The sequence below is a fragment of the Palaemon carinicauda genome, chromosome 13, assembly GCF_036898095.1.
Source record: "Palaemon carinicauda isolate YSFRI2023 chromosome 13, ASM3689809v2, whole genome shotgun sequence".
Lineage (NCBI taxonomy): Eukaryota > Metazoa > Arthropoda > Malacostraca > Decapoda > Palaemonidae > Palaemon > Palaemon carinicauda.
Genome location: NC_090737.1, coordinates 127,187,289 through 127,210,628, shown reverse-complemented (window position 1 = coordinate 127,210,628; position 23,340 = coordinate 127,187,289). Strand labels below are relative to the sequence as shown.

The window sequence follows — 23,340 nt, the reverse complement described above, 5'->3', positions numbered from 1 at the left end:
GCCCGCCAGCGATCATCAGCTCGCCAGCGATCTCCGGATCGCCCACGTGTGTTACAGCCGGCACGCCAACGTTCTCCAACACTTCTGAAGGAACATGGTTCGCCAGCTACTAGCTCACCTGCGCATGCTGATCGCCATCGCGCGACCCTCAACTGCGGATGCTGATCGCCATCGCGCGACCCTCAACTGCGGATGCTGATCGCCATCGCGCGACCCTCAACTGCGGATGCTGATCGCCATCGCGCGACCCTCAACTGCGGATGCTGATCGCCATCGCGCGACCCTCAACTGCGGATGCTGATCGCCATCGCGCGACCCTCAACTGCGGATGCTGATCGCCATCGCCCGACCCTCAACGGCGGATGCTGATCGCCATCGCGCGACCCTCACCTGCGGATGCTGATCGCCATCGCGCGACCCTCACCTGCGGATGCTGATCGCCATCGCACGACCCTCAACTGCGGATGCTGATCGCCATCGCGCGACCGCACACCTGCGGATGCTGATCACCATCGCTCACCCTTGCGCATGCTGATCACCATCGCGCGACCCTCAACTGCGTATGCTGTTCGCCATCACGCGATCGCCCACCTGCAGATGCTGTTCGCCATCGCGCGACCGCCAACCTGCGCATGCTGATCGCCATCGCGCGACCCTGGCATGCTGATCACCATCGCGCGACCCTGCGCATACTGATCACCATCGCGCGACCCTGCGCATGCTGATCACTGCTCGCGATCGCTCACCTTCGCATACTGCTCGCCAACGCACGATCGCTCACCTGCGCATACTGCTCGACCATCGCGTCGGCATAACACAACGCACCATCGCCAACCTGCGCGTTAGCGCTCACCAGCTCACCACCGATCGCTTGTTGATCCATATCGCCAGCGGTCCTCCTCGCCCACGCAGCAGCGCGTTTCCTCGCTAACGCTTGCGTTCGCCGCCTCGGACTCGCTCTCATCCACCTGCCCACCCTCACGACCGCTCGCCTGCGCGCCCGCGCGACCGCTCGCCTGCGCGCCCGCGCGACCGCTCGCCTGTGCGACCGCTCGCCTGTGCGACCGCTCGCCTGCGCGACCGCTCGCCTGCGCGACCGCTCGCCTGCGCGACCGCTCGCCTGCGCGACCGCTCGCCTGCGCGACCGCTCGCCTGCGTGCCCGCGCGACCGCTCGCCCGCGCGACCGCTCGCCCGCGCGACCGCTCGCCCGTGCGACCGCGTGACCGCTCGCCCGTGCAACCGCGCGACCACTCGCCCGCTCGCCCGCGCGCCCACACGCCCACGTGCCTGCACGTCTACGCTCATGCTCTCCAATGTTCGCCCACCCGCGAACCAACGGTTTTTTTCCATCGCGCAGACGGATGGTGTTCCGTCGCGCGAACCTACAGTGTTTCTTCCCACAAATGTCGGCTTATTTCTTGCAGTACCCATTGCTCGTCTATGGGTTATCGCTCGCCGACCACCAGGAATTCCCGTCGCGCGAGCTCCAGGGCAATTGCGACCACGATTCCCAATGGGGTTTTCGCAGCATGACCAGCCTGGCGAGTTCTTCTGGAGCGTATTTCCAGAACACTGTCTCACCCCGTAAACACAGAGCATGGCACTTGCAAGAATAGGAGAAACTTAAGGGAGATCTGAGCAACACTCCTCTATTCCTGAACCTGGGTTAGCCCTTCCCCGTCATTCCCTGGAAGGATTTTTGGCGGGGGGGGGCTTTCCGTTCGAGATTTCTCCATCGGACAAGGGGTGACTGCTTACCTCTTCCTCTGGGAGCTTACCAGGTTCTTTCCCTCCTCGGTTACGGCCCGAGGTTTGGTTCAAGGAAGCTACAGGAAGATCAAGGGTACTTTCCTCCTCTCGAGCTCAGGCACCTTGGCCTTTCGTCGTTAAGTATCTAATTTGTGGACAAGCTCGATGTTGTACCATCTGGACGCGCTGACTGAGGGCTTCCTTTGGGTGTCTCATCTGTGGAGGTCGACGACCTCAGACACCCTTCCATCCTTGAGAAGAGTTTGTTTGTGCCCAAGGACAGAGACTTAGACAGCTGCTGTGCGGAGTAAATCGACTTCCGGTTTCACTCCTCCAAGGCGCTTTCTTCCAGACTCTGCAGGGCTCCAGCGTCCTTTTCTTTCAACCACATCGGCCTAAGTTATCGGCTACGACAACTGGGACAAGGTGTCCAATTGCAGTTTCCTCCTGTCAGGAACAGATGGCACGGGAGACTCCCCCGGGGGGGCATAGTCCTAAAAGGAGTTTACGAACTCTAGGATTGCAGGTTTTTCGCTGGGAGGATGCTTAAGGTTACTCATCCGAATGACAGCTTCCCGATGCCCATTCCCGCACAATCTCTGTGAGTAGCCAAGGATATCGTGCCTGCCGTCCCTGTCAGCGAATACAGTGTCTCTGAACCTCTATGCCATAGCGTCAGCAGAGTTGCCCGGTTGGGCAGAATGATCCATACCTTAGGCGAAGGTCTCCCTTAGGATCATCGACGGCTTCACCCCCGCCCCCCTCAGTCGATCCTTTCTTGTAAGGAAGGATCTGAGAGGGGATGTCCATAGTCGACCTCTCAGCCCCGATCAAGTTTTTCGAACAAACTTCGGCCAGCGTAGACCAGCAGAATCGATCAGACTGGTAACGAGGCGACAGGACTCCTTAAACCCTGGATCGGAAGGACGGGTACTTTCAGTTTCCATTCCATCCATCTTCCAGGGTGCTCGTCGAATTCAGCCTAGACTGCAAGTATTCCTGCTTATGATGCAGTGTGGCTATCCTGCTGTGGCATAGCAGGTTTGTTTCCCCAGAGAATTCTCCCTGCCTTCCTCTTGGCCGCTCAGGTGCAGGCTTCCGCCTCCTCTGCTGTTTGGAGGGCTGGTCAACTCCGGTAGGCTCGGGTTTCGACCTTCTTCAGCTCCGGGACAAGCTTCCGGATGCTTACCATGAGTGTGGGCTCATGGTATTTTGCTTGGAGCCTTCTCTTCCTCTGCCTCAACATCTGGAGTATCTGGCCATGATATTGAGTCAACTGCCTTACCACATTGGAAACCCCGCTTCTCGTACGTCCAGCGAGGTTAAGCAACGTCGGTACTTGGATGGGTGACCACCTGGGGACGCCAGATTCTGTTACCACATCCTCCGAGCCTTCCTTTCGGTTGACTGTGGCAAGACTGAGGAGAGTCGCAGTACCTGTTCTCAGTCAAGCAGAGCTTTCAGCCCTACCTTGGAACGTTTCCTATTTCTTCTTTCCTCATTGACCCGTCTATAGTCCGAACGGTCGCCTCAGGATAAGTTCCATGTGGGGCGATCCAAGTTCCGGTGGCTTCAGGCAATGTTTAACCGGACTCCCTGGCCCTATGGGACCAGCGGAACTATTAGACCTGCAATGGGTGTTGACCTATGGAGCCTCTTGATGGTAGTGGATATTCTCGTCCTTTCCCCACATTCTTGATGCGGTTCTCGGACTCGTCAAAAGGAAAGGGGGGGGGGGGGCATGTTCCGGTCCAGGCCTATGGTCAAGACCTGAAGGATACCTCTCCATCATTCAGGCAGGCTTAGGGGCCTTAGTCTGGCCCCTCTTCAGATCCTACAGCTCCTGCCGAGTCGCCCCGTTGCGCGTCGACTTCATTCTAACCAGCAGGGGACGCATTTTCACACCTTCACATCTTGCAGTAGAGATACCGGGATGATTGAGATTCTCTCAATACCACCATCGGCTCTCTCATTCCAGGCAGGGGAATGTTTCTCTCAGACTATCCGAGCAGAGCCTCATAGAGAGAGTGTACCTAGGGGTCTTCGACCTTGGGTAACCAGCAAGTGCTGGTCTGGGGGACCTGATCGCGACAGCTTGGAACCTCAAGCTTCCGCTAGTCTTCCCCCCAGTCTCAGACCCCGAGACTCTGGCAAGATGCATTCCGGTGATGGTGGGACAACTTCGACGCCTGTGTCTTCCCTCCTTTTTGTCTGCGGACAATGGGTCTCAACAAGACCAGGTTGTCTGTCAACCTTTCAATGGGAGAGCTCCACTGGGACTACGCGCAGAACGGTTTCTGGACCCTCTGCTTCCCCTGACGGAACTCCCGGGAGAGCTTCTCCCACGGCGCAGACTACTCAAGCAACCACACTGCGACATCTCTCCCGAACCGGGGCGTCGCTTCGGCTTCATGCCTGGAGACACTACGCATCCTCCTCTAGAAGAGACAACCCGCTACAGTCGCGGTACGGAGGTCGCGTCATCTGCGATAGTCATCCACAGGGGTCTCCCAGGCAAAGTGAAGAGTCTAAGGTGGTTGGTGCCGTGGGAGATATACCTCTTCCCTTGAGGCCTCTTCTCCAGCAATAACGGTCTTAGTGCCTTTCGGCGGGAGGAAACTCCTTTCCGCTCTCGGCAATGAAGCCTGCCGCTCAGCCTTTCCCTGACCTTCAGGCTTAAAGGAATAACTTTTTCCTGCCCGTTGGATCTATCCTCGCTCATGCGAAGCTACGATCGTCCCTGCCCTAGTCGGAGGAAGACCTCCAACTTGGAGCATGGCTCGGACTTTTAGTCCTTTAAGATATCTTCTCAAGACCCTTTTACGACAGGCCTCGGATTGTATTCCGCCTTGGGTCTTCTGCTCACTCTGGCCACGGCCAGTGTGTAAGCAATCTTCTTGGTCTCTTACTACTCCCCCCTTTCTAAGAAAGAGGGGAAGGCAACATTCAGGCTCGCTCCTGAGTTGTTGGCTAGACTCAGAATCTGAGGGTCCCGGCCCTTCGGTCCGATTCATTCAAGATTTCGAGTCTCCATTCTGTGTCTGATGTCCCAAGACCTTCTCTTTCTTGCCAGTAAGGAATCGAGAGGTTAGCGCTGGGAACAGCTGCAGTTTGTCCTCAGTTGCAGCTGATTTGGGAACACAAGGAGGACATGGGGGGAGAGTCACCAGTATACCTCTTCAGCCCGGACTCAAGGACATTCATCTCGACCTGTCTTCAGACTCTCCCCCGTCACGTCGCCCTACAGCACGATGTTGGATACATCGCAACGTCCCTCGCCTTCGAGTAATACTACTCTGTGATGCAGGTGCTACAAGCTGGAGTCTGGAAGCGTCTGATGACCTTCGCAGCCCGCTTCCTGCAGGGCGTGACCCACAGGAGTCTCGATACGTTTTTTATCGCTCTGTGGTGGCTACACAACAGCTGGTCTAACCTCAGGCTCCTTTTTGGACAGGTAGCAGAAGGTTGAGGGCATTGTTATCAGGTTTTAGTCTGCATGAACGAAAGAAGTATGTCTGGCCCTTACTACTTTCTTCATCATCCCCTCTACGGGGAAGCAGCATCCTGGTCTCTGCATAGCTGACCTCGAACCTCTGCAGGTAAACCATGCTTCCTTGTATTCCGAGTATTGAGTCAATACTGTCGCGTCCCCCATACCCTGACGAGGTGGTATTGGGAACGTCCTAACCCAGAGTTCCTTCTGGAACTCCAGGTCAACTGCCTAGGACGAGTCACACTTCTTCCTTCACACACAAGCTTACGTAGGCCACATGGTACTTGTGAGGTGCAGGGACTCCCTTTCTCGAGTGCGACTCACTCGGATTCTGAGTCCCCGGGTAAAGCCAAAGCCAGTATGGCTGGGGACTTTCCACCCTTCCTAAGGGATAAGTCACCCTTTGTAAATAGCGGGGTTTGTATTTCGGTTACGGAACAAATGACAAATTCGAAGATAATTTGTATTTTTCCTAACCATACAAACCTTAGCTATTTACACATATTTGCCAGCCAGCCCTGTCCCCCAAGACAAGTCCTACCTCTAAGTGAAAGTGAGTATTCACCTGTGTGTGAGGGGGAGGAGGGGTAGCTAGCTACCACTCCCCCCCCCCCCCCCCCGCTAACTAGCGCGGGGGTAATACACCCTCGTTACATTCTAATGGCTCGCCATTTCAGCTACGCTAAAAGTAATACCCTCTGTAAACAGCTAAGGTTTGTATGGTTAGGAAAAATACAAATTATCTTCGAATTTGTCATATTAACCAATTAGCTGTAACCAGCTTGTTGTGTTAATTTGAACCAGAAACATTTGCCAAGCCTGTTAGCTGTCCAACTTTCCTAATGTTAATTTACTACAATTATCACTTTTGATTCAGAAAGATCTTTTTGGGGAATCTTTAAGGGTTTCTGGAAATTGGACTAGGTGGGCTTTTTAGATTACTTTTTAATAAGCAGCCCCTCAACTTATATGATGCTTTAGAGATCTGTCGTAGATTAAACTTGTTTACATTTTTCTTTTATTTTAAAAGATTTATCAGTAAATGATGCCTTTGAAAAAAATTGTTAGTTTAACAAAAGCCACCAAAATAATAAAGCTTATAAATATAAAAATCTGTTATGGTATGGGGGCTACTATTAATTGATTTATAGGGGTATAGGATTGTATTGCCAGTGAATTTATATTTGGTAGAAATTTGACAATATATTGAATGTTGATTAAAATACACCTATTGCTACTTATGTGTTCGTTCTGTTACTAAATCCTTCATTATGTACATCTTGAAAGTTTTGCCTATACTTTAGTAGGTAGCTGAAGGTATTACAGATCAAAAGAAACTCTTCTTGACCAAAGATGGTGTGAGGGGACTAGGTTTATTTTTTTTCCTTGTTCTTTTGTGTTAATGGAAGTGACCAAAGTTAGATCTTGATAATAAGAATCTTCTTTCCATAAGAAAAGTGGAGGTGCTTGATCTTTAAAAGAACCATAGACAGTACTTCAACCTTCTTTGTGTCTGACCATATTGATCATATATATGATAAATTATAGTACCATTATTTTTTAAACCTAAGCTCTATCAAGCCTTTTCTTTCCCGCCTTATGATTATAAATTTAAGCTTGTGTATTTAGAGATTCATTAAAACAAAAAATTACAGTATCTATTTTTAAGCTATTTCAGAAATGTATCTTTAATGTAAGTCTTGTAGCACAATACTTTACTCTAGTATATTTTCATCATGTGTATGAATATTCACTATCTTGCAGGCAGTATTGGATGCCATGGTATCAATAATGTTGGTCGAAGGTTGCAGCTCCAAAGAGCTACTTTCCCGGGTCCTCCAGTTGCGACACTCGTCACTCATGGCAGTTGTGACACCCAAACCATCTGCTATAGCCAAAGCTCAGATTTCGCAGTTTGTGACACTATTTGTCGCTTCTTTGAATATCATCTATGCCATTTTTGCTGGTAAGTAAATTTTAAGGTGATTGGTTCCTTAGAGTGATTAAGTTTCACTTGGGAGTTATTTTTTTCTATGATTTCTTTGGTATACTGTTCTTGAATATCAACTGTCATTTCATTTGTTTTTTTTAGTTAAGGCCCTATTCTCAGTAGGGCCATCAATGAAACTTGCAGGGCATGTTATAGATTGTATTTATTTACAGTCATCTGTTGATCAGTCTCTTCCTACTTGAGTAACTTGTTCCTATCTTCACCTCTTTAAAACAAATCCTTTTTGACAAGCCCTATTGTGCCTAGAAATGACTCATGGGTCTCATTACACTACAGCAATTCAGTAGTATTGTCTTTATTTGTTTAAATGTTTTTCAATTACAGTATTTTATGTGAATAACTATGAGCGTAATTTGCAGCAATGCTTGCTAAGATTGAAACTATTTCATTAACCAGATCATGTATCTTAAAGAGCAAGCAATCATATACAACACTACAAAGTTTATAGAATTTTGATGTTTTAATGAACTGCAGTTCAAGCTTCATTTAAAAACTTTAATGCTTGAATATGTATATTTTTATATTGCTACGTTTTATTTGAGATTTGGGATTTTTCTATGGAGTTTTATATTGTTTACCAGAAAAGTAGGTTCCACGAAATCAAAGATAATAGTGCTTCTGACAGTCGGTCATAGATATACTATGAGAGGTTTAGGAACTGTGAAATGGAAGGTTACAGCAAGAAAGAAATATAAAGTTTTTCTTTCCATATACAAACCTTTTTTGTTCCGTAACCGAAATACAAACCACGCTATTTACAAAGGGTTTACTTTTAGCGCAGCTGAAATGACGAGCCAATAGTTTTTAACGAGGGTTAATTACCCCCGCGCTAGTTAGCGGGCGGTGGGGAAGGGTAGCTTGCTACCCCTCCCCCCTCCACACACCGGTGACTTGCTTCACTTCACTTTTGGCTCGGCGGTGATCAGACGTGTCTGTTCATCGCCTTCGTGACAGCCTTTAATTTTCTTCTTTTTCTTTTCAGCTTGTGTGATTGGTTGGAAGTTGACCTTCAGTTATTTTCTTTTATTTAATATGCGTACATGCCCTGGAGTTGCCGGCTGTCCTTGTGGGACTTTCATGTCGGACGTGATTACGGATCCTCACACCCTCTGCCCTCAATGTCGGGGCCGACGGTGCGACCAGGATAACATGTGCCGTGAGTGCAGGGAGTGGTCTGCCTCCCAGTGGGAGAGGTTTGGCCGTCGGCGTAAGAAGAAGTCCAAGAGAGACCGTTCTCCTCCGGGGTTAGCCTTGAAGGAGGAAGGTTCTCGGGACTCTTCTTCCGCCGCCCAAACCTCCTCCGAAGCTCCCCCTCGTCCGCCTCCTAAGGAGAGTCGTCCGAGTGGGAGCGCAGGCCCTTGTTCTGTTTCCCTACCTTCGGTGGGGGGAGAGGGCGTCGCCTCCCATAGCGAGGCGGTTCCCCCTCCTCCTCCGGGGGAGGTTATTGATAATAATACTTTATCCAGTGATGATCTGTTACAGATTTGGTCGTCCCTGGGGCTTAAGGGCTTGCCCTCCAGGGTCGCTCTTATTGACCTTGTCTCGTTGGGGGCCGCTGTTAAACAGTCGCCGGTGGTAGCGGAGGTAGACCCTCTGTCTATTGTCGACGTCGTGGTGACAGAGGCCTCCGACGTGGCTGGGCCTTCCGACGCAGGTGCTGTTGCTGGTGATGGTGCTCTAGGCTCTCCTCCTCCTTCCGTGCATCCTTCGAAGGGGGAAGTGAGTCCTTCGGTCTCGACTGCTGCCCAGCTTCCTTCTGAGAGAAGTGTTTTGAAGGAGACTCCCCTTCGGAGGACCGATGGTCCCGACGATCTCCCCCGAGGCCGCCTCCGCCGTAAGGCTCACCGCCCTCTACGCCACAAGGGCCTCCCTTCCCCTTACAGGGGGACTAAGAGGCGCCTTTTTGGGTCTTCGTCCTCCGGGGGGGACTCTCCTCGTCAGCCTCAACCGATGAACCTCTCTGCAGACCGCTCACCATCTCCTGCCGGATCTTCGCCTTCTGGAGAACTCGTCACCCGACGGGCAACGGTCCCTTCGGGGCTAAGGGATTCTTCCCTTACGCGAGCAGGGCCAGCGCACAAGCGCTCTCCTGCTCGCCAGCGATCTCCTGCTCGCCAGCGATCTCCTGCTCGTCGACGATCTCCTGCTCGCCAAGACTCTCCTGCTCGCCGACGCTCACCTGCTCGTCGGCTCTCTCCTGAGGTTCGCCCCCCTCGCCAGCGCTCTCCTGCTCGTCAGCTCTCTTCCGAGTGTCAGCGCTCATTTGAGGACCATCGCCCTGCGGTCTCTGACCACCCTTTAGTTCCTGCTGAACTCCCTGCTCACCATCCACCTGGTCCTGTGGCTACGCAACATCGTGCTGCGCGTGTGTCAGAAACACATGTTCGCCAACGCGCCAGCGATCTTCCCGTTCCTGCTCGTGAACCTATCCTCTCACAGGACACGCGTCGACCTTCTGCTCGCCAGCGATCACCAGCTCGCCAGCGATCACCAGCTCGCCAGCGATCACCTTCACATGCTGCCCGCCATCGCACGAACCTGCATGATCGCCCGCTTACGCATGCTGCTCCTCATCGCAACACCCTGAACGATCGCCTTCCTGCGGAGGCTGATCACCATCGCACCCTTTCTCGCGATCATTCACCTGCGCATGCTGCTCGCCATCGCACAACCCTGCACGATCGCCCGCTTACGCATGCTGCTCCTCATCGCAACACCCTGAACGATCGCCTTCCTGCGGATGCTGATCACCATCGCACCCTTTCTCGCGATCATTCACCTGCGCATGCTGCTCGCCATCGCACAACCCTGCACGATCGCCCGCTTACGCATGCTGCTCCTCATCGCACAACCCTGAACGATCGCCTTCCTGCGGATGCTGATCACCATCGCACCCTTTCACGCGATCATTCACCTGCGCATGCTGCTCGCCATCGCACAACCCTGAACGATCGCCCGCTTACGCATGCTGCTCCTCATCGCGCAACCCTGAACGACCGCCCTATTGCGCGCGATCATTCACCTACACATGCTGCTCGCCATCGCTTACCATCACGTGGTCATTATCGCCAGCGATCTTCTTCACCTACGCGGCAGCACGATCCCTCGCCGTCGCGCCATCGCTTGCGTTCGTCGCCTCGGACACGTGTTCATTTACCTGCCCACCCTCACGCCCACTCGCCTGCGCGCCCGTGCGACCGCTCGCCTGCGCGCCCGCGCGACCGCTCGCCTGCGCGCCCGCGCGCCCGCGCGACCGCTCGCCTGCGCGCCCGCGCGACCGCTCGCCTGCGCGCCCGCGCGATCACCCGCGCAACCATTCGCCTTTGCGCGACCGTTCACCCTTGCGCGACCATAGTTCGCGGCGAATTCCACAGCCGGTGGTAGCAGCAGGGACGCGTGCTCCTAGACGGCACTCGGGATCACCTCCATCCAAGCACAGGTTGGTATTGCAGGACGAGGACAGGTCATTACAGCATTCTTCCCCACCTTCTTTTCAGGCAGGTACCGTCGTGTCCACTCCAAAGGATCGCCCGATCCCTTTCACCTTAGCGAGGATTTCGGACTCTGTGTCCTTTGAGCAGCAGACTTGGTTTGGTCCGCTGGCACGGGCGTTAGTGAGGGTTATGAAACCAGCACTCGCCGGCCAGGGTAACAAACCAGCGGCTGTCTCTCCTACGCTGAAGAGAAAGAGAGGAGTGGACTTCGTGGTGACTTCCCCCAGGGCGAAGTTGGTTCCCAAGAGGTCGGTCTCGAGGGTCCCCTCTCCTGCACGAGTACTCTCTCCTTCTCCCATGGACGAGGCCTTTCCGTCCTCAGGTGAGTCCAGTGGACCGGTAGTCTTCCCCTCGGCACCAGGGGGGGAGACTTCGCTTCAGGCAGGAGAATCGTCTCGTGAGGAAGGGGCCCCTCGAACCTCGTTGTTGGGATCCTGTATCCCTCCTAGGAGGGAGCCCAAGGATTCCAAGACCATCCCTAAATCCTCTGCAAGGATTCGACAGGAACCCACGACTACCCAGGGGAATGTCCACGTATCACCCCAGGAAGAGATTCCTGGGGCAGGAGACTTAGCTGCCAGCCCGCAGGGAGGAGAACAGCAAGAGTCCGAACATGCCTTCTGGCAGGTCCTAAGCCTGATAAGGCAACTTAACAGTCTTACGGATCCAGTCATCCCCCCCCGTGAAGGCAAAGACACGATTCTGGATGAAGTGTTTGACGTTCGGAAGGCCCCTAAGACCAGTGCAGCTCTGCCCTGGTCTCGGGGGCTGAAGAGTGCCAGAGCTAGGGCCAATGCTCAGCTCGCACTTCTTGCCTCCTCCAGTCGTTCCACTGCCGGGAACAAACTCATCCCTCCTCCTCGCCTTCAGCAGAGGAGGTATTTCGAGATCCTGGGTGAGCACAACCTCGCTCTTCCTCTCCATCACTCTGTGGAGGAGCTGGCGAAGGGAGTTCCCTTGGAGAAACTCTCTGCCCGGCAGGTGTCGTTCTCGGCGGCAGAGATCCTTAACCACGAGAAGGTCGCTAAGTGTGCCATGCAGGCCACTTCGTGGCTGGACTTCTGGTTAGGATCTCTGGGCATCCTATTGCGATCTGAGGACTTGTCCAAGGAGACCAATAGGAAGGCCCTAGAGACCTTCTTGCTCTCGGGCACCCGCTCCATCGAGTTCTTGGCGCACCAGGTTACCACCCTGTGGGCCAACTCGGTGTTGAAGCGTCGCGATGCTGTGTCCGAGAGATTCCATCCGAAGGTCCCCGCCGTAGATGTGTGTAGGCTCCGACATGCCTCCCTCCTGGGGGAGAGCCTGTTTGAGCCTCAAGACTTGGAGCGAACGGCTGAGAGGTGGAGGAAATCCAGCACGGACTCCCTCCTCCACAGGGCCCTTACAACTCGGCCCTATAAGCCTCCAGCCCCGCCACAACAGCAGCAACAGCCTCGTAAGGCTCCAAAACAGGCACCGGCAGCTAAGAAAGTGGTGTCTAAGCCCCAGCCCTTTCCAGCCAAGGTCAAGAGGGGTGGTAAGTCCTCCAGGGGAGGCAAGACTTCTAGGGGTGGCGGCCGCGGCCGCAAGCCCTAGGGGTGGCAGTCCCCCTGCGTGTCCACCTGTGGGGGGATGCCTTCAGCGTTGCGTCCGCAGGTGGCAACATCTCGGGGCCGATGGTTGGACGATCTCAGTGATCGGCCAAGGTTATCGCGTCCCGTTCACGTCATCTCAACCTCCCTTGACAGCGAATCCAGTGTCGTTGAGCTCCTATGCCATGGGATCGGCAAAGGGGCTGGCCCTTCAGGCCGAAGTCAAGACCATGTTCGAGAAGGGTGCTCTCCAGGAGGTCGTGGACGGCTCTCCAGGCTTCTTCAGTCGACTCTTTCTTGTAAAGAAGGCTACTGGAGGCTGGAGACCCGTCATCGATCTCTCGGCTCTGAACAGGTTTGTCAAACAAACCCGGTTCAGCATGGAGACAGCAGACACGGTCAGACTTGCGGTGAGACCACAAGACTTCATGTGTACACTGGATCTAAAGGATGCGTACTTCCAGATCCCAATCCATCCGTCTTCCAGGAAGTACCTGAGATTCTGCCTAGACAACAAGATCTACCAGTTCAAGGTGCTGTGTTTCGGTCTCTCCACAGCTCCTCAGGTGTTCACCAGAGTGTTCACCCTGATTTCGACTTGGGCGCACAGGAACGGCATTTGTCTCCTTCGTTACCTAGACGATTGGCTGATCCTAGCAGACTCGGAGTCGACCCTTCTTCGACACCGAGACAGGCTTCTAGATCTTTGCCAGGATCTGGGGATCGTGGTAAACCTCGAGAAGTCCTCTCTGCAGCCGTCCCAACGACTGGTTTATCTAGGCATGCTAATAGACACCAATCTCCACAAAGCCTTTCCATCAGACGACCGGATAGCAAGGCTGAGGAGGGTGGCGGAACCTTTCCTCAGGCGAAAAGAACTCCCCGCCCAATCGTGGTTGCGTCTCTTGGGCCACCTATCCTCCCTGGCCCGTCTGGTTCCAAACAGCCGCCTCAGGATGAGATCCCTTCAATGGCGGCTCAAGTCCCGGTGGAATCAAGGATCCGATTCCCCGGACACTCTGATCCCAATGGGGTCTCTGGAACAGACGGACTTGCGGTGGTGGCTGGCCGACGAGAACCTGCGAAAGGGAGTGAGTCTTCTCGTCCTTCCCCCGGAATTGACTCTGTTTTCGGACGCGTCAAAAGAAGGGTGGGGGGCGCACGTTCTGAACCAGAGGGCCTCAGGCCTTTGGTCAGAATCAGAAAAGTGCCTACACATCAACCTGCTAGAATTGAAGGCCGTCTTTCTGGCCCTTCAACAGTTCCAACGGTTCCTGGCGGGTCACTCCGTGGTGGTGATGAGCGACAACACCACGGTAGTGGCTTATATCAACAAGCAGGGAGGCACTTTTTCGCAACAGCTATCCCATCTTGCAGTAGAGACTCTGAGGTGGACCGAAACCCACTCGATAACACTATCAGCTCGCTTCATTCCTGGCAAGAGGAATGTGCTCGCCGACAGTCTGAGCAGGGCTTCGCAGATAGTGAGTACCGAGTGGTCTTTGGATCCTCAGATAGCCAACAAAGTCCTGACTTTGTGGGGTTCCCCGACGGTGGACTTGTTCGCGACAGCCTTGAACTTCAAGCTGCCCCTGTACTGCTCACCAGTCCCGGACCCCAAGGCACTCTGGCAAGATGCTTTCCAGCAACGGTGGGACAACATCGACGTGTACGCCTTCCCACCATTCTGTCTGATGAGAAGGGTGCTCAACAGGACCAGACTATTGGTCAACTGTTCCATGACTCTAGTAGCTCCGCTATGGCATCACGCGGAATGGTTTCCGGACCTTCTGCAACTCCTAACGGAACTCCCAAGGGAGCTTCCTCCACGACACGAGCTTCTCAGACAACCCCACTCCGGTGTCCCTCACAGGGCCGTAGCCTCGCTTCGGCTTCACGCCTGGAGACTATCCAGCGTCTCCTCGCGGAGAGAGGCTTTTCGCAACAGGTTGCGGAGAGAATGTCTCGGCACCTGCGAAGGTCCTCTGAGGGAGTCTACCAAGCGAAGTGGAGAGTCTTTTGTGGTTGGTGTCGTGGAAGGGGTATCTCTCCACTCGATGCCACTATTCCAGCAATAGCGGACTTCCTTGTGTATCTGCGAGAAGAAATGCGCCTTTCTGTCTCGGCAGTGAAAGGCTATTGCTCAGCCTTAAGCTTGGCCTTCAGATTGAAGGGCGTGGATATTTCTTCATCGCTAGAACTCTCTTTACTCATACGTAGCTATGAGCTTACCTGCCCCCAGTCGGAAGTGAGACCCCCTCCTTGGAACGTGGTTCGAGTTCTCAGGTCTCTCAAGAGACCTCCCTTCGAGCCATTACGCCAGGCCTCCGATCGCCACCTGTCTTGGAAGACGGCTTTCCTACTCGCCTTGGCCTCGGCCAAGCGAGTTAGTGAACTTCATGGTCTCTCGTACGACATCGCCCATTCAAGGGGATGGGGGGAGGTAACGTTCAGGTTCGTCCCTGAGTTTGTGGCCAAGACTCAGAATCCTGGAGTGCCGGATCCTCGGTTCGACTCTTTCAGGATCGCGAGTCTCCGTTCTGTAACAAACGACCCAGACCAGCTGCTACTATGCCCAGTGAGGTGTCTGAGGTATTACTTGAAGAGAACGGCTGCAGTCCGTCCTCATGTGCGAGCTTTGTTTGTGAGCACAGGCAGGACAAAGAGGAGGGTCACAAGGAACACCATCTCTGCTTGGATTCGAAGGGTTATCCACCATGCCCTGAATCCTGACCCTCCTCCGTCACGTCGCCCTCGGGCCCACGATGTCAGGGGTATTGCTACATCCCTGGCCTTCAAGAGAAACTTCTCTGTGACGCAGGTACTTCAAGCGGGGGTCTGGAAGCGTCAAACGACCTTCACAGCCCACTACCTGCAAGACGTGACCCACAGGAGCCTCGATACGTTCTCTATCGGCCCTGTGGTGGCTGCACAACAGCTGGTCTAACCTCAGGCTCCTTTTTGGACAAGTAGCAGTAGGTTGAGGGCGTTGTTACCCGGTCTTAGTCTGTGTGAATGAAAGAGTATGTCTGACCCTTACTTCTTTCTTCATTCTCCCCTCTCTTGGGGAAGCAGCATCCTGGTCCTCGCATAGCTGACCTCGACCTCTGCAGGTAACCCATGCTTCTTTGTGCTCCTAGTATTAAGCTTAATACTGTTGCGTCTCCCATACCCTGACGAGGTGGTATGGGGAACGTCCTATCCTAGAATTCCTATCTGAAGGTCTCAAGGTCAACTTCATAGGACGAGTCACACTCTCCTCCTCACACTACTTATGTAGGCCACTCGTTCCTAGCGATGCTAGGAACCTGTGAGGTACAGGGGCTCCCTCTCTCTAGTGCTGCTCACTAAGGGATCGAGCCCCCGGGCAAGCCGAAGTCAGTAAGGCTGGGGACTTTCCACCCTTCCTAAGGGGTAAGTCACCCTTTGTAAATAGCGTGGTTTGTATTTCGGTTACGGAACAAATGACAAATTCGAAGATAATTTGTATTTTTCCTAACCATACAAACCTTAGCTATTTACAAAGGGTGACTTACCCCTTAGGAAGGGTGGAAAGTCCCCAGCCTTACTGACTGTGTAAATAGCTAAGGTTTGTATGGTTAGGAAAAATACAAATTATCTTCGAATTTGTCATATCTTTAAAGATAGGGATATATCTTCAATGGTATTGGCATGGGAATTGAAATCTTTAACTAGATAGTTGGTTAACGACTCGTGGAGTACAGATGTACTGTTGCATTCTCTTGACTCTTTCATCTGTTTTTTACATTTGCTTGTGATGATTTTTTTATGAGCAATTTTGTTTTTAAGTAGAAGCGCAGAAAAAGCAAAGCATGTGGTGAAGTGAAGTTTATTCCTATTAGGGTACAATCCTTTGAAACCCCATATGTTGTGTACAGTTGTAAAGGGGTAACTGAAAGCAGCCTCCCCCCTCACTCTTTGGAGTGTTTTCACCTTACCTCAATAATTCACAATACCTTTTGATCTTCAGAGCTCAGTGCTATTTTTTTTATTGCTTTAATGTCTTCTAAAAATGGTACAGTACTTGGATATACATACACTCCAAAACTTTTTAAAATCCATTCATAAATCACTGAGATATGAATATTTTAAAATCCATTAATAAATCGCCGAAATACGAGTGCTTTGAAATCCATTCATAAATCGCAGAGATGTGCGCTTGAAATTTGTCAATTTTCAAAAAGGTTTTTCTCAAGATTTTGATTTTATCCGCTCGGTCCCTGAGACCCATAGTATTGTGAAAGCCTTAGTTGTCATCTGTTAGTTAGGAAGAGATAGTTGGGTGAGCCCAGTTGGTCTAAAAGTATTACTCAATTATCTCCATTAATTTATACTGTATATATATTGATAAGATAATAGACAAATTGTAGGCTAGCGTCAACTGTTTCTTCATTACCTTTGTTTAGAACATCTCGGTTCATTTGATATCCTCCAGATTGTTGAGATTTACTAATCCTGGAGCTTCTAATAACTCGATGGTTTGAGGGTGTTTGGGTACGCGGTACCATAGCATATAATGAAATTCGTTGTATTGTATAAAATTCTTGGTTTCAACTTTTTATTCATATTTGACCATGTGTTCGATAGGAATTTGCAAGAATTAGGTGGACAGCAGCAGAAACAAAATAAGTTGTAATAGGGTAATAGAATATAAGTGACAAAAGGAGCTTGGTAGAGTATTTCTGCCTATTTTTTTCTTTTGCAATTTACCGTACAGTCTTATTGTGCATAGAATTTGTATGGTTGCTTTGAATTTCCATTATTAGCGCTTAACTCAAGCAGCAATAATTTTTATTTTATTTCAATAAGTTGTGGCAATGTATTGTGTGTATTGTACTTTCATGTCATTTAATGTTTAATTACACGTTATTCATTTCTTTATGCAGAAGAGAATGGAAAGAGTTTGCTCGAACGACGATTGCAAGAAGTCGTGCAGATTGAAGGGGATGACTCTTCACCAGTGTCTCTCCTTCAAGAATCATCTCTAACTCTGTCTTTCCTCCCACAAAGTATAAGGCAGTTCAGGTACTTATTATGAATTTTTATATACAGTTATAGTTATTCTAGATGTTTATATACAGTTGTATATTCTGATGAAATATATTCTTTGTGTGCACATATATACAGTATATCCCTTTCTTCTTTCCTATGTATAAATCCTAAGATAGAATGAATTTTTCAGGCCATCTGTACATGGGAGCACTGAAGCACTTGGTAATCAGTTTGTGAAGACTAAAGTCATTACTTGGTTGAATTCTGTCCTGGGAGAAGTATCACAGTCTCTCTCAACTTTATTGTGTGAGTAATTATTTTACTGTATATTTAAGTACACTTGTATAGACAAAATATTACCTCCAATTTTGCATGGAGAAATCTCCTGGTTCATATTATCAACTCAAAATTTTCTTTCTTTTATTTCAGTGAATTGGTTCTGACTGTCTGAAATATCCTGCCAATCAATTTTTATGGTAGATTTTTTTATTTGTCTCCTAATTTTTGTGATGGGATTTGATTAAAAGCAGTTACTTTATCTAAGCTTTGCCCATAGTTCCATAGAAATATTTCTTCCTCAGCTTGGAGGTAGACTTTGGGACTTTTCTGCAGGTACTATTTTATTCTGTTTCATTGAAGTGCAGGAGAAAGCCTCCCCTATTTTGTGGTCATGTAACACCAGATAGATTTCCATGTATGACTCATACTCAGTGGCGATCAGGAATCATATTATATCTTTTTGAAGTGACTCTTTAAATCTTTCTACTGCTTTCCATACTACCTTGAATTTTTCTCTTATCAAAATTGGATCTGGTTTCTTTATGTAACAATCATGCAATTTTCCCTCCCTCCATTTTTTCTCTTACTGTTCAAATATGAATCTGTCTTTTTTTGTTTATTTTCAATTAGGGGTCTGGTTATTAAGTAAAGTTGAATCCCTTGTGTCCTTGCATGGAAGTCAGGAATGTGAACAACTAGATATTCAGTGTTATGCATACCTTAAATCTAATGTTGAAAATTATTATTACTTTGAATAGTTGAAAATCTGCGGACAAAATTGAATGTTGTGTTTTAAGACTAGCCTATTATCAAACAGATTTAAGCTAAGTATAAATTTATAGTGTGTGCAATATTTAATTGACACTTTTTGAGGAAACATTTTTGTTTTGTCTGCTGTATGTACATTATGTATTATATGGCACCTGAGAGGGAGAGAGAGTGATCAGCTGATGAAAGTAAATGATGTGTTTATGTTTATTGCACCAACTGGAATCAATGAATTGCTCACTACAATTCACGATGTAGTGATGTTAATATCATTCTTAAACTGTGTTATAAAATATAATAATGTATAGTTAATACAATTATTTATTTCAGGTAAAATACAGTTCATTTAGTTAGAATAAGAAAAGGTTGGGAATTTTGGGTCCACATTAGACAGACCATGTATTCTTATAGAAAAAATTAGTTTCATATGCAGAATTTTGGAATATGTGGCCATTTCATATACTAATTAATTGCGGATAATGAGAGATTTGACTATCTTGTTTGTGAGAGGTTTCCAAATTTTGATTCTGGTCAGAAGTTTTCATTTTTTAATTTTGGTAATTTTCTCTTTTTCATACAGCATTCACAACCAGTGTGAAAGCTTTGGCAATGATTAGAAGCAGTGTTTGGGAGATTTGTGAGGAAAAGATTGAATGGACCCAGTGGAATAAGGTAAGTTTTGAGAAATTTAACATTAGGTTTATAGTATTTATTTGATGCATATAGTCAAGCTGCAGTAAATTGTAGAAAGCAGCAGTAAGTTGTAGAAATAGCTATTGCACTATTGTTTAAAATAATGATTGTATTATTTGTGTAAGTACTGTAAAACGATGCTGAGGATTTAGTAGTGAGTAATTTGTTTCAACATTTTTCAGATTACTGGAACCCTGTATGGTGATAAACTAGATCCATGGGATTCTTTGGTGAGAAACCAAGTCACTGAGAGGGCTAGACAGGTGATATCATCTCAGCTCTCATCTATGAAAGAAGCCATTATTCAGATGGTCACTAAGTTAGCCTCAGATATTGCTGCTGATCCAAAGTAAGCTATTAAGATACTGGACTTAAAAAGAACTTTATACAAACTTTTCGAAAAAAGATACCTAGAGTAAGAAATTATAGTATCTAGACTTTTTAAGTCTGTGTAAGACCTTAAGCTGAATTATTATAGGGACAGAAGCATGATTTGTTTTGTCATTATCATTGATTGCTTTCAATAGATTTATACAAAAAAAAAATCCATTGATGTCTTCTCTACCATCTTGATTTGATGTTAATCTACAAACTGGCTCTCAGATTTCATTCTGATCTTTGATGGTGCACTAGGCTTTTTTATACCCTTGTGTTAGAATGTTGTATGTCTTGTATTGTCTAAGTCTTTGGCTTTCCTGTAACAGAATTGCACATGATGAAGGCGACATCAGCAATTTTATTTGGAGTGAATCTGCAGGGGATTTACCTGAACGTGTTGGTTGGACTTCGGCTGCTTCACGAACTGTTTCACAGGCTGGAGGTTTGTTATACAAATTTTGATAAATGGCATATCGTGCTGTGTAATATTTCCATATCATCCTCTGTATTTCCTGATTCATTTATGTTGTTTCATTTGTACTTACACTTATACAAACCATCCTGCTCGAATAAGTCTTAAGCCAGAGCTGGAACAGCCATTGCCTTTGACAGGCTAGGTGCAGTAGTTAGTAGGAGGTATGCAATAGTCAGAACAACAGCCACTTTTGCCATTGGCCGCAAAGAGTACGGATGTATTCATTGCTGTTCTTCTGATTGTTGGATCTTTTTCTACTTCACTTGTGATAATTGTTTTTTTATTGTTTTTTTTATTAGCACGTATGATTAACAGAAGAACTAGATGGAAGGTAAGCATATGGTCAAGTGAAATTTGCTCCTCCAAGTATACAAACCTTTTGTCCCATGTGTTGTGTATGTAGTGAAGGCGGGGACTATACGTAGTTCCCTTTTTTAAGGATGGGTATGCATATCCTCTCCTGAAAGGTGGAACTGAATGCAGGCCTTCTCTTGAAGGACGGGACTATATGCAGCTCCCCTACAAAAGAGATTGTGCTGCCGAACCGATTGCATTGACAATCAAGGAGACAATGAACTTCTCTTGGAGCATTAATCAATTCACTTGGTATTTCCCTTCTTCAGGTGATAATTTCCTGTCGTGGTCGGAGTTCTAACTCTTTCCTTCATGCCTGATAGTGTTCTTCGTCGTCTGTCTGGCATGTCCAATTTACCCCTGAGTGTGAACCTTGTTGAGTGCCAGTATTCTCTCACTACCCTTTCTCATTGTTAGACACTTCCCTTGGGGAAGTTGTTGAAGAAGGGGTTGGTTGTGTAGGAATTCCTTTCTCTTTGTCCCATGGGACTTTGGAACAATTCTTCTTAGGGAGGGAGTAATGTTACTCTTCGGCTAATTGGTACCATTGTAGATAGTCAGGCGGATCTGAGTACAGAGGCCAGGAGAAGGCTGGGCATTGCTCTGAACTTTATTATTTCCTGTTGTGACGTCGGAAGATATATCCTTGCCCCTACCCACTGCTGAGTGGTATCTTTGAGGTTGGTTAGCGTTCTCTTCAGAAACTTATTTTCAGAAGTAAGAAATGAAAGTAGCAGTCATAGAGGAGGCCTCTTGCATAAGCTCCTTGTCATTTTTAGTGCAATTTTCTTTTTCGGGAGAGTGAGACAGATCTTGCCTACAAAACTTTACTATAGGGTTTGGTCAGGTGCTGGTAAACATTTCTCCAATATTTATTATTCAAATTCTGACATATAAAAAGCACTCTGGCCCTTTAGAAGCTGTTTTTCTTCCTCCAGAATGATTATCAGATCTCATCCTTCAACTGGCATCTCTGGAGTTGGTCAAAGAATTGTGAGCTTGATATTACGGTTTTCTCCTTGGATGCTGCTGAAAGGTCCAGTCCGGGATCCAACAGTAACTCTATAGGTCAGGTATAGTTAGGGCTTTTTGCTCATATTCTCGGTTTTTATCTTAGTAGGAGAAATATCTAAGACCTTAAAAAGCTGCTCTCCTCGGTCAGGAGGGAGAAACTGAGCTCACCCACTGAAAGATTCCTTTAGGTTCTGTCTACTGGAACATGAGCCTGGTGTGACAAGTACTGTTGTGGTACAGGGATCAGTAGTGGTCTCTCAAGCACCAAACACCAGGACTATAGGCCAGGAAAGGATGGGTATACGCTAACCGTGATGCCACCTTCCTCCTCCTCCTATATGAGGGAATAACAGAGCTCACATGATGATTTTTTCCAGAACTCAGTCATTCAGTTTATGAATAAGCCCAGTATGGTAGATCTTTCAGCCTACTGGCATCCTTTAATAGTCTCTCCATGGGTCGAGTACTCCCATTGTCCAGGGTAAGTGAAGTGCTTCGCCCACCTTCATGGTCCCTTCTGTGGGACACTTTGGGGTAGCCCTAAATTAGGTGGTGCTCGGTTTTACTAGATCTCGGATGGGTTCTGAGAGGCACTTGCTACATTTGAGGTCTTAGCGAATGTATCTCCTAGGCCAGAGCTATTTTTAGCAGAGCACAATCTTCCTCTCCTGTCTCTACTAAGGAAATTCCTCGGTAGATGTTGAATCCATCCTCTTCAGGGGAACAGTCCTTGCTTGAAGTTTTGAGCAGTCTTCCATACCCTGGAACTTGGTTTTAAGGGCTTGGGCTTGCTTCCTGAGAAGAATATCATAGAGTCTATCCCTCAAGACTAGCTCTGCTTCAGAAAGAGGTGGGAGTTGTGCAGGCACTCTTGTTACGTCAATTACGGAAGGGCGTCCTGCCCCTTCCTAGTAAGGAGAAATTATGAAGACCCAGTTCTTGCTAGAGCCTATCCGTCCCATAAACATTTAACTTATGAAATGTTTTAGGTCTTTCAGGATTTAGATTGGTGAGTATTTTTGACAATGAAGGCTCTTGAGGTCACTGTGGGCCTCTGCCATTTTAAAAAAGAACTCATAAGTCTAGCCCTGTCAGTATTCATTATAACTGACTTAGATTTTAATGGACTAAAGATAACCTCATTTTTAAACAGACTACCAGCTGAAGTTGTAAATCATTTCACGAGCAACTAGTTCATGGACAGATTAGATAAAGTGATAGACACATTCTCCCAACTAATTTACTTCTGCTTTAGTTTTTTAAGGGTGTCTCCTTAAATGGACTTTCTTATTTGAAGCAGTTGTATTCATGCAACTTCATTCAACATTATATTTACCTTGCCAATTTTAATTCTTTAGTTATTTTCAGGTCTGTATTTTAAGACTCGGGGATATACCAGTCGTCTGCAGACAATTTGTCGTGCTCTAAATTCAAGATTAACGGCTTTGATGCAAGATGTGGCTAATTTCAGTAGTGGTGAGTTTTTCTATTTATTTGTTTATATCAATTATCCTTCATTGCATTGAACAGTTAATTTTTCCTTGCACTAATGTGTTCAACAAATTTATTGAATTCAAGTTTAACTATTACTACATATTTTCTTCCATCATTTATTGTTGATGTACAATACTTACTACAGCATGATATTTTTCAATTTATATTCCAGAGAATTATTATTAATCTGATTTATTGCATTTGATATATACAGAATCACCTAAAGAATATGCCTACCAGTTTGAAAAGGAGACCCCATCAGCTGATAAAGAACGAAATGCCGCAGAAGACTACAGCTCTCTGCTTAGTTTTCTTCAAGATGCCAGTAGCTCTACTTTTGTTGAGTAAGCCTGCCCCTCTTTCTTTTAAACTGAAGGTTATCAAAGTTTGTAGATGAACTCTAGCTTTTTAAATATCTTATTAAAATTGACAGACCATTAATTTATATCGCCTTACACTTTGATTGAGCGACCATTTGCACACATAAAAAGATGATGACCCATATCAAACAAATACTTTCTATCCAGCAGAAATCTTCTATCGATTATTT

The 23,340-nt window shown here is 48.1% G+C and overlaps 1 protein-coding gene across 1 annotated transcript in view; it reads left to right on the top strand.

Moving 5' to 3' along the window:
- Positions 1–23,340, top strand: part of LOC137652407 (conserved oligomeric Golgi complex subunit 1-like) — a 78,706-nt gene that overhangs the window by 28,991 nt on the left and 26,375 nt on the right. The window contains exons 6-13 of the mRNA XM_068385801.1: positions 7,008–7,209; positions 17,230–17,368; positions 17,526–17,641; positions 18,963–19,054; positions 19,258–19,424; positions 19,780–19,895; positions 22,665–22,772; positions 23,005–23,134. Of these exons, the coding sequence (XP_068241902.1) occupies positions 7,008–7,209; positions 17,230–17,368; positions 17,526–17,641; positions 18,963–19,054; positions 19,258–19,424; positions 19,780–19,895; positions 22,665–22,772; positions 23,005–23,134 (1,070 nt within the window). The remainder of the gene's footprint in view (positions 1–7,007; positions 7,210–17,229; positions 17,369–17,525; positions 17,642–18,962; positions 19,055–19,257; positions 19,425–19,779; positions 19,896–22,664; positions 22,773–23,004; positions 23,135–23,340) is intronic.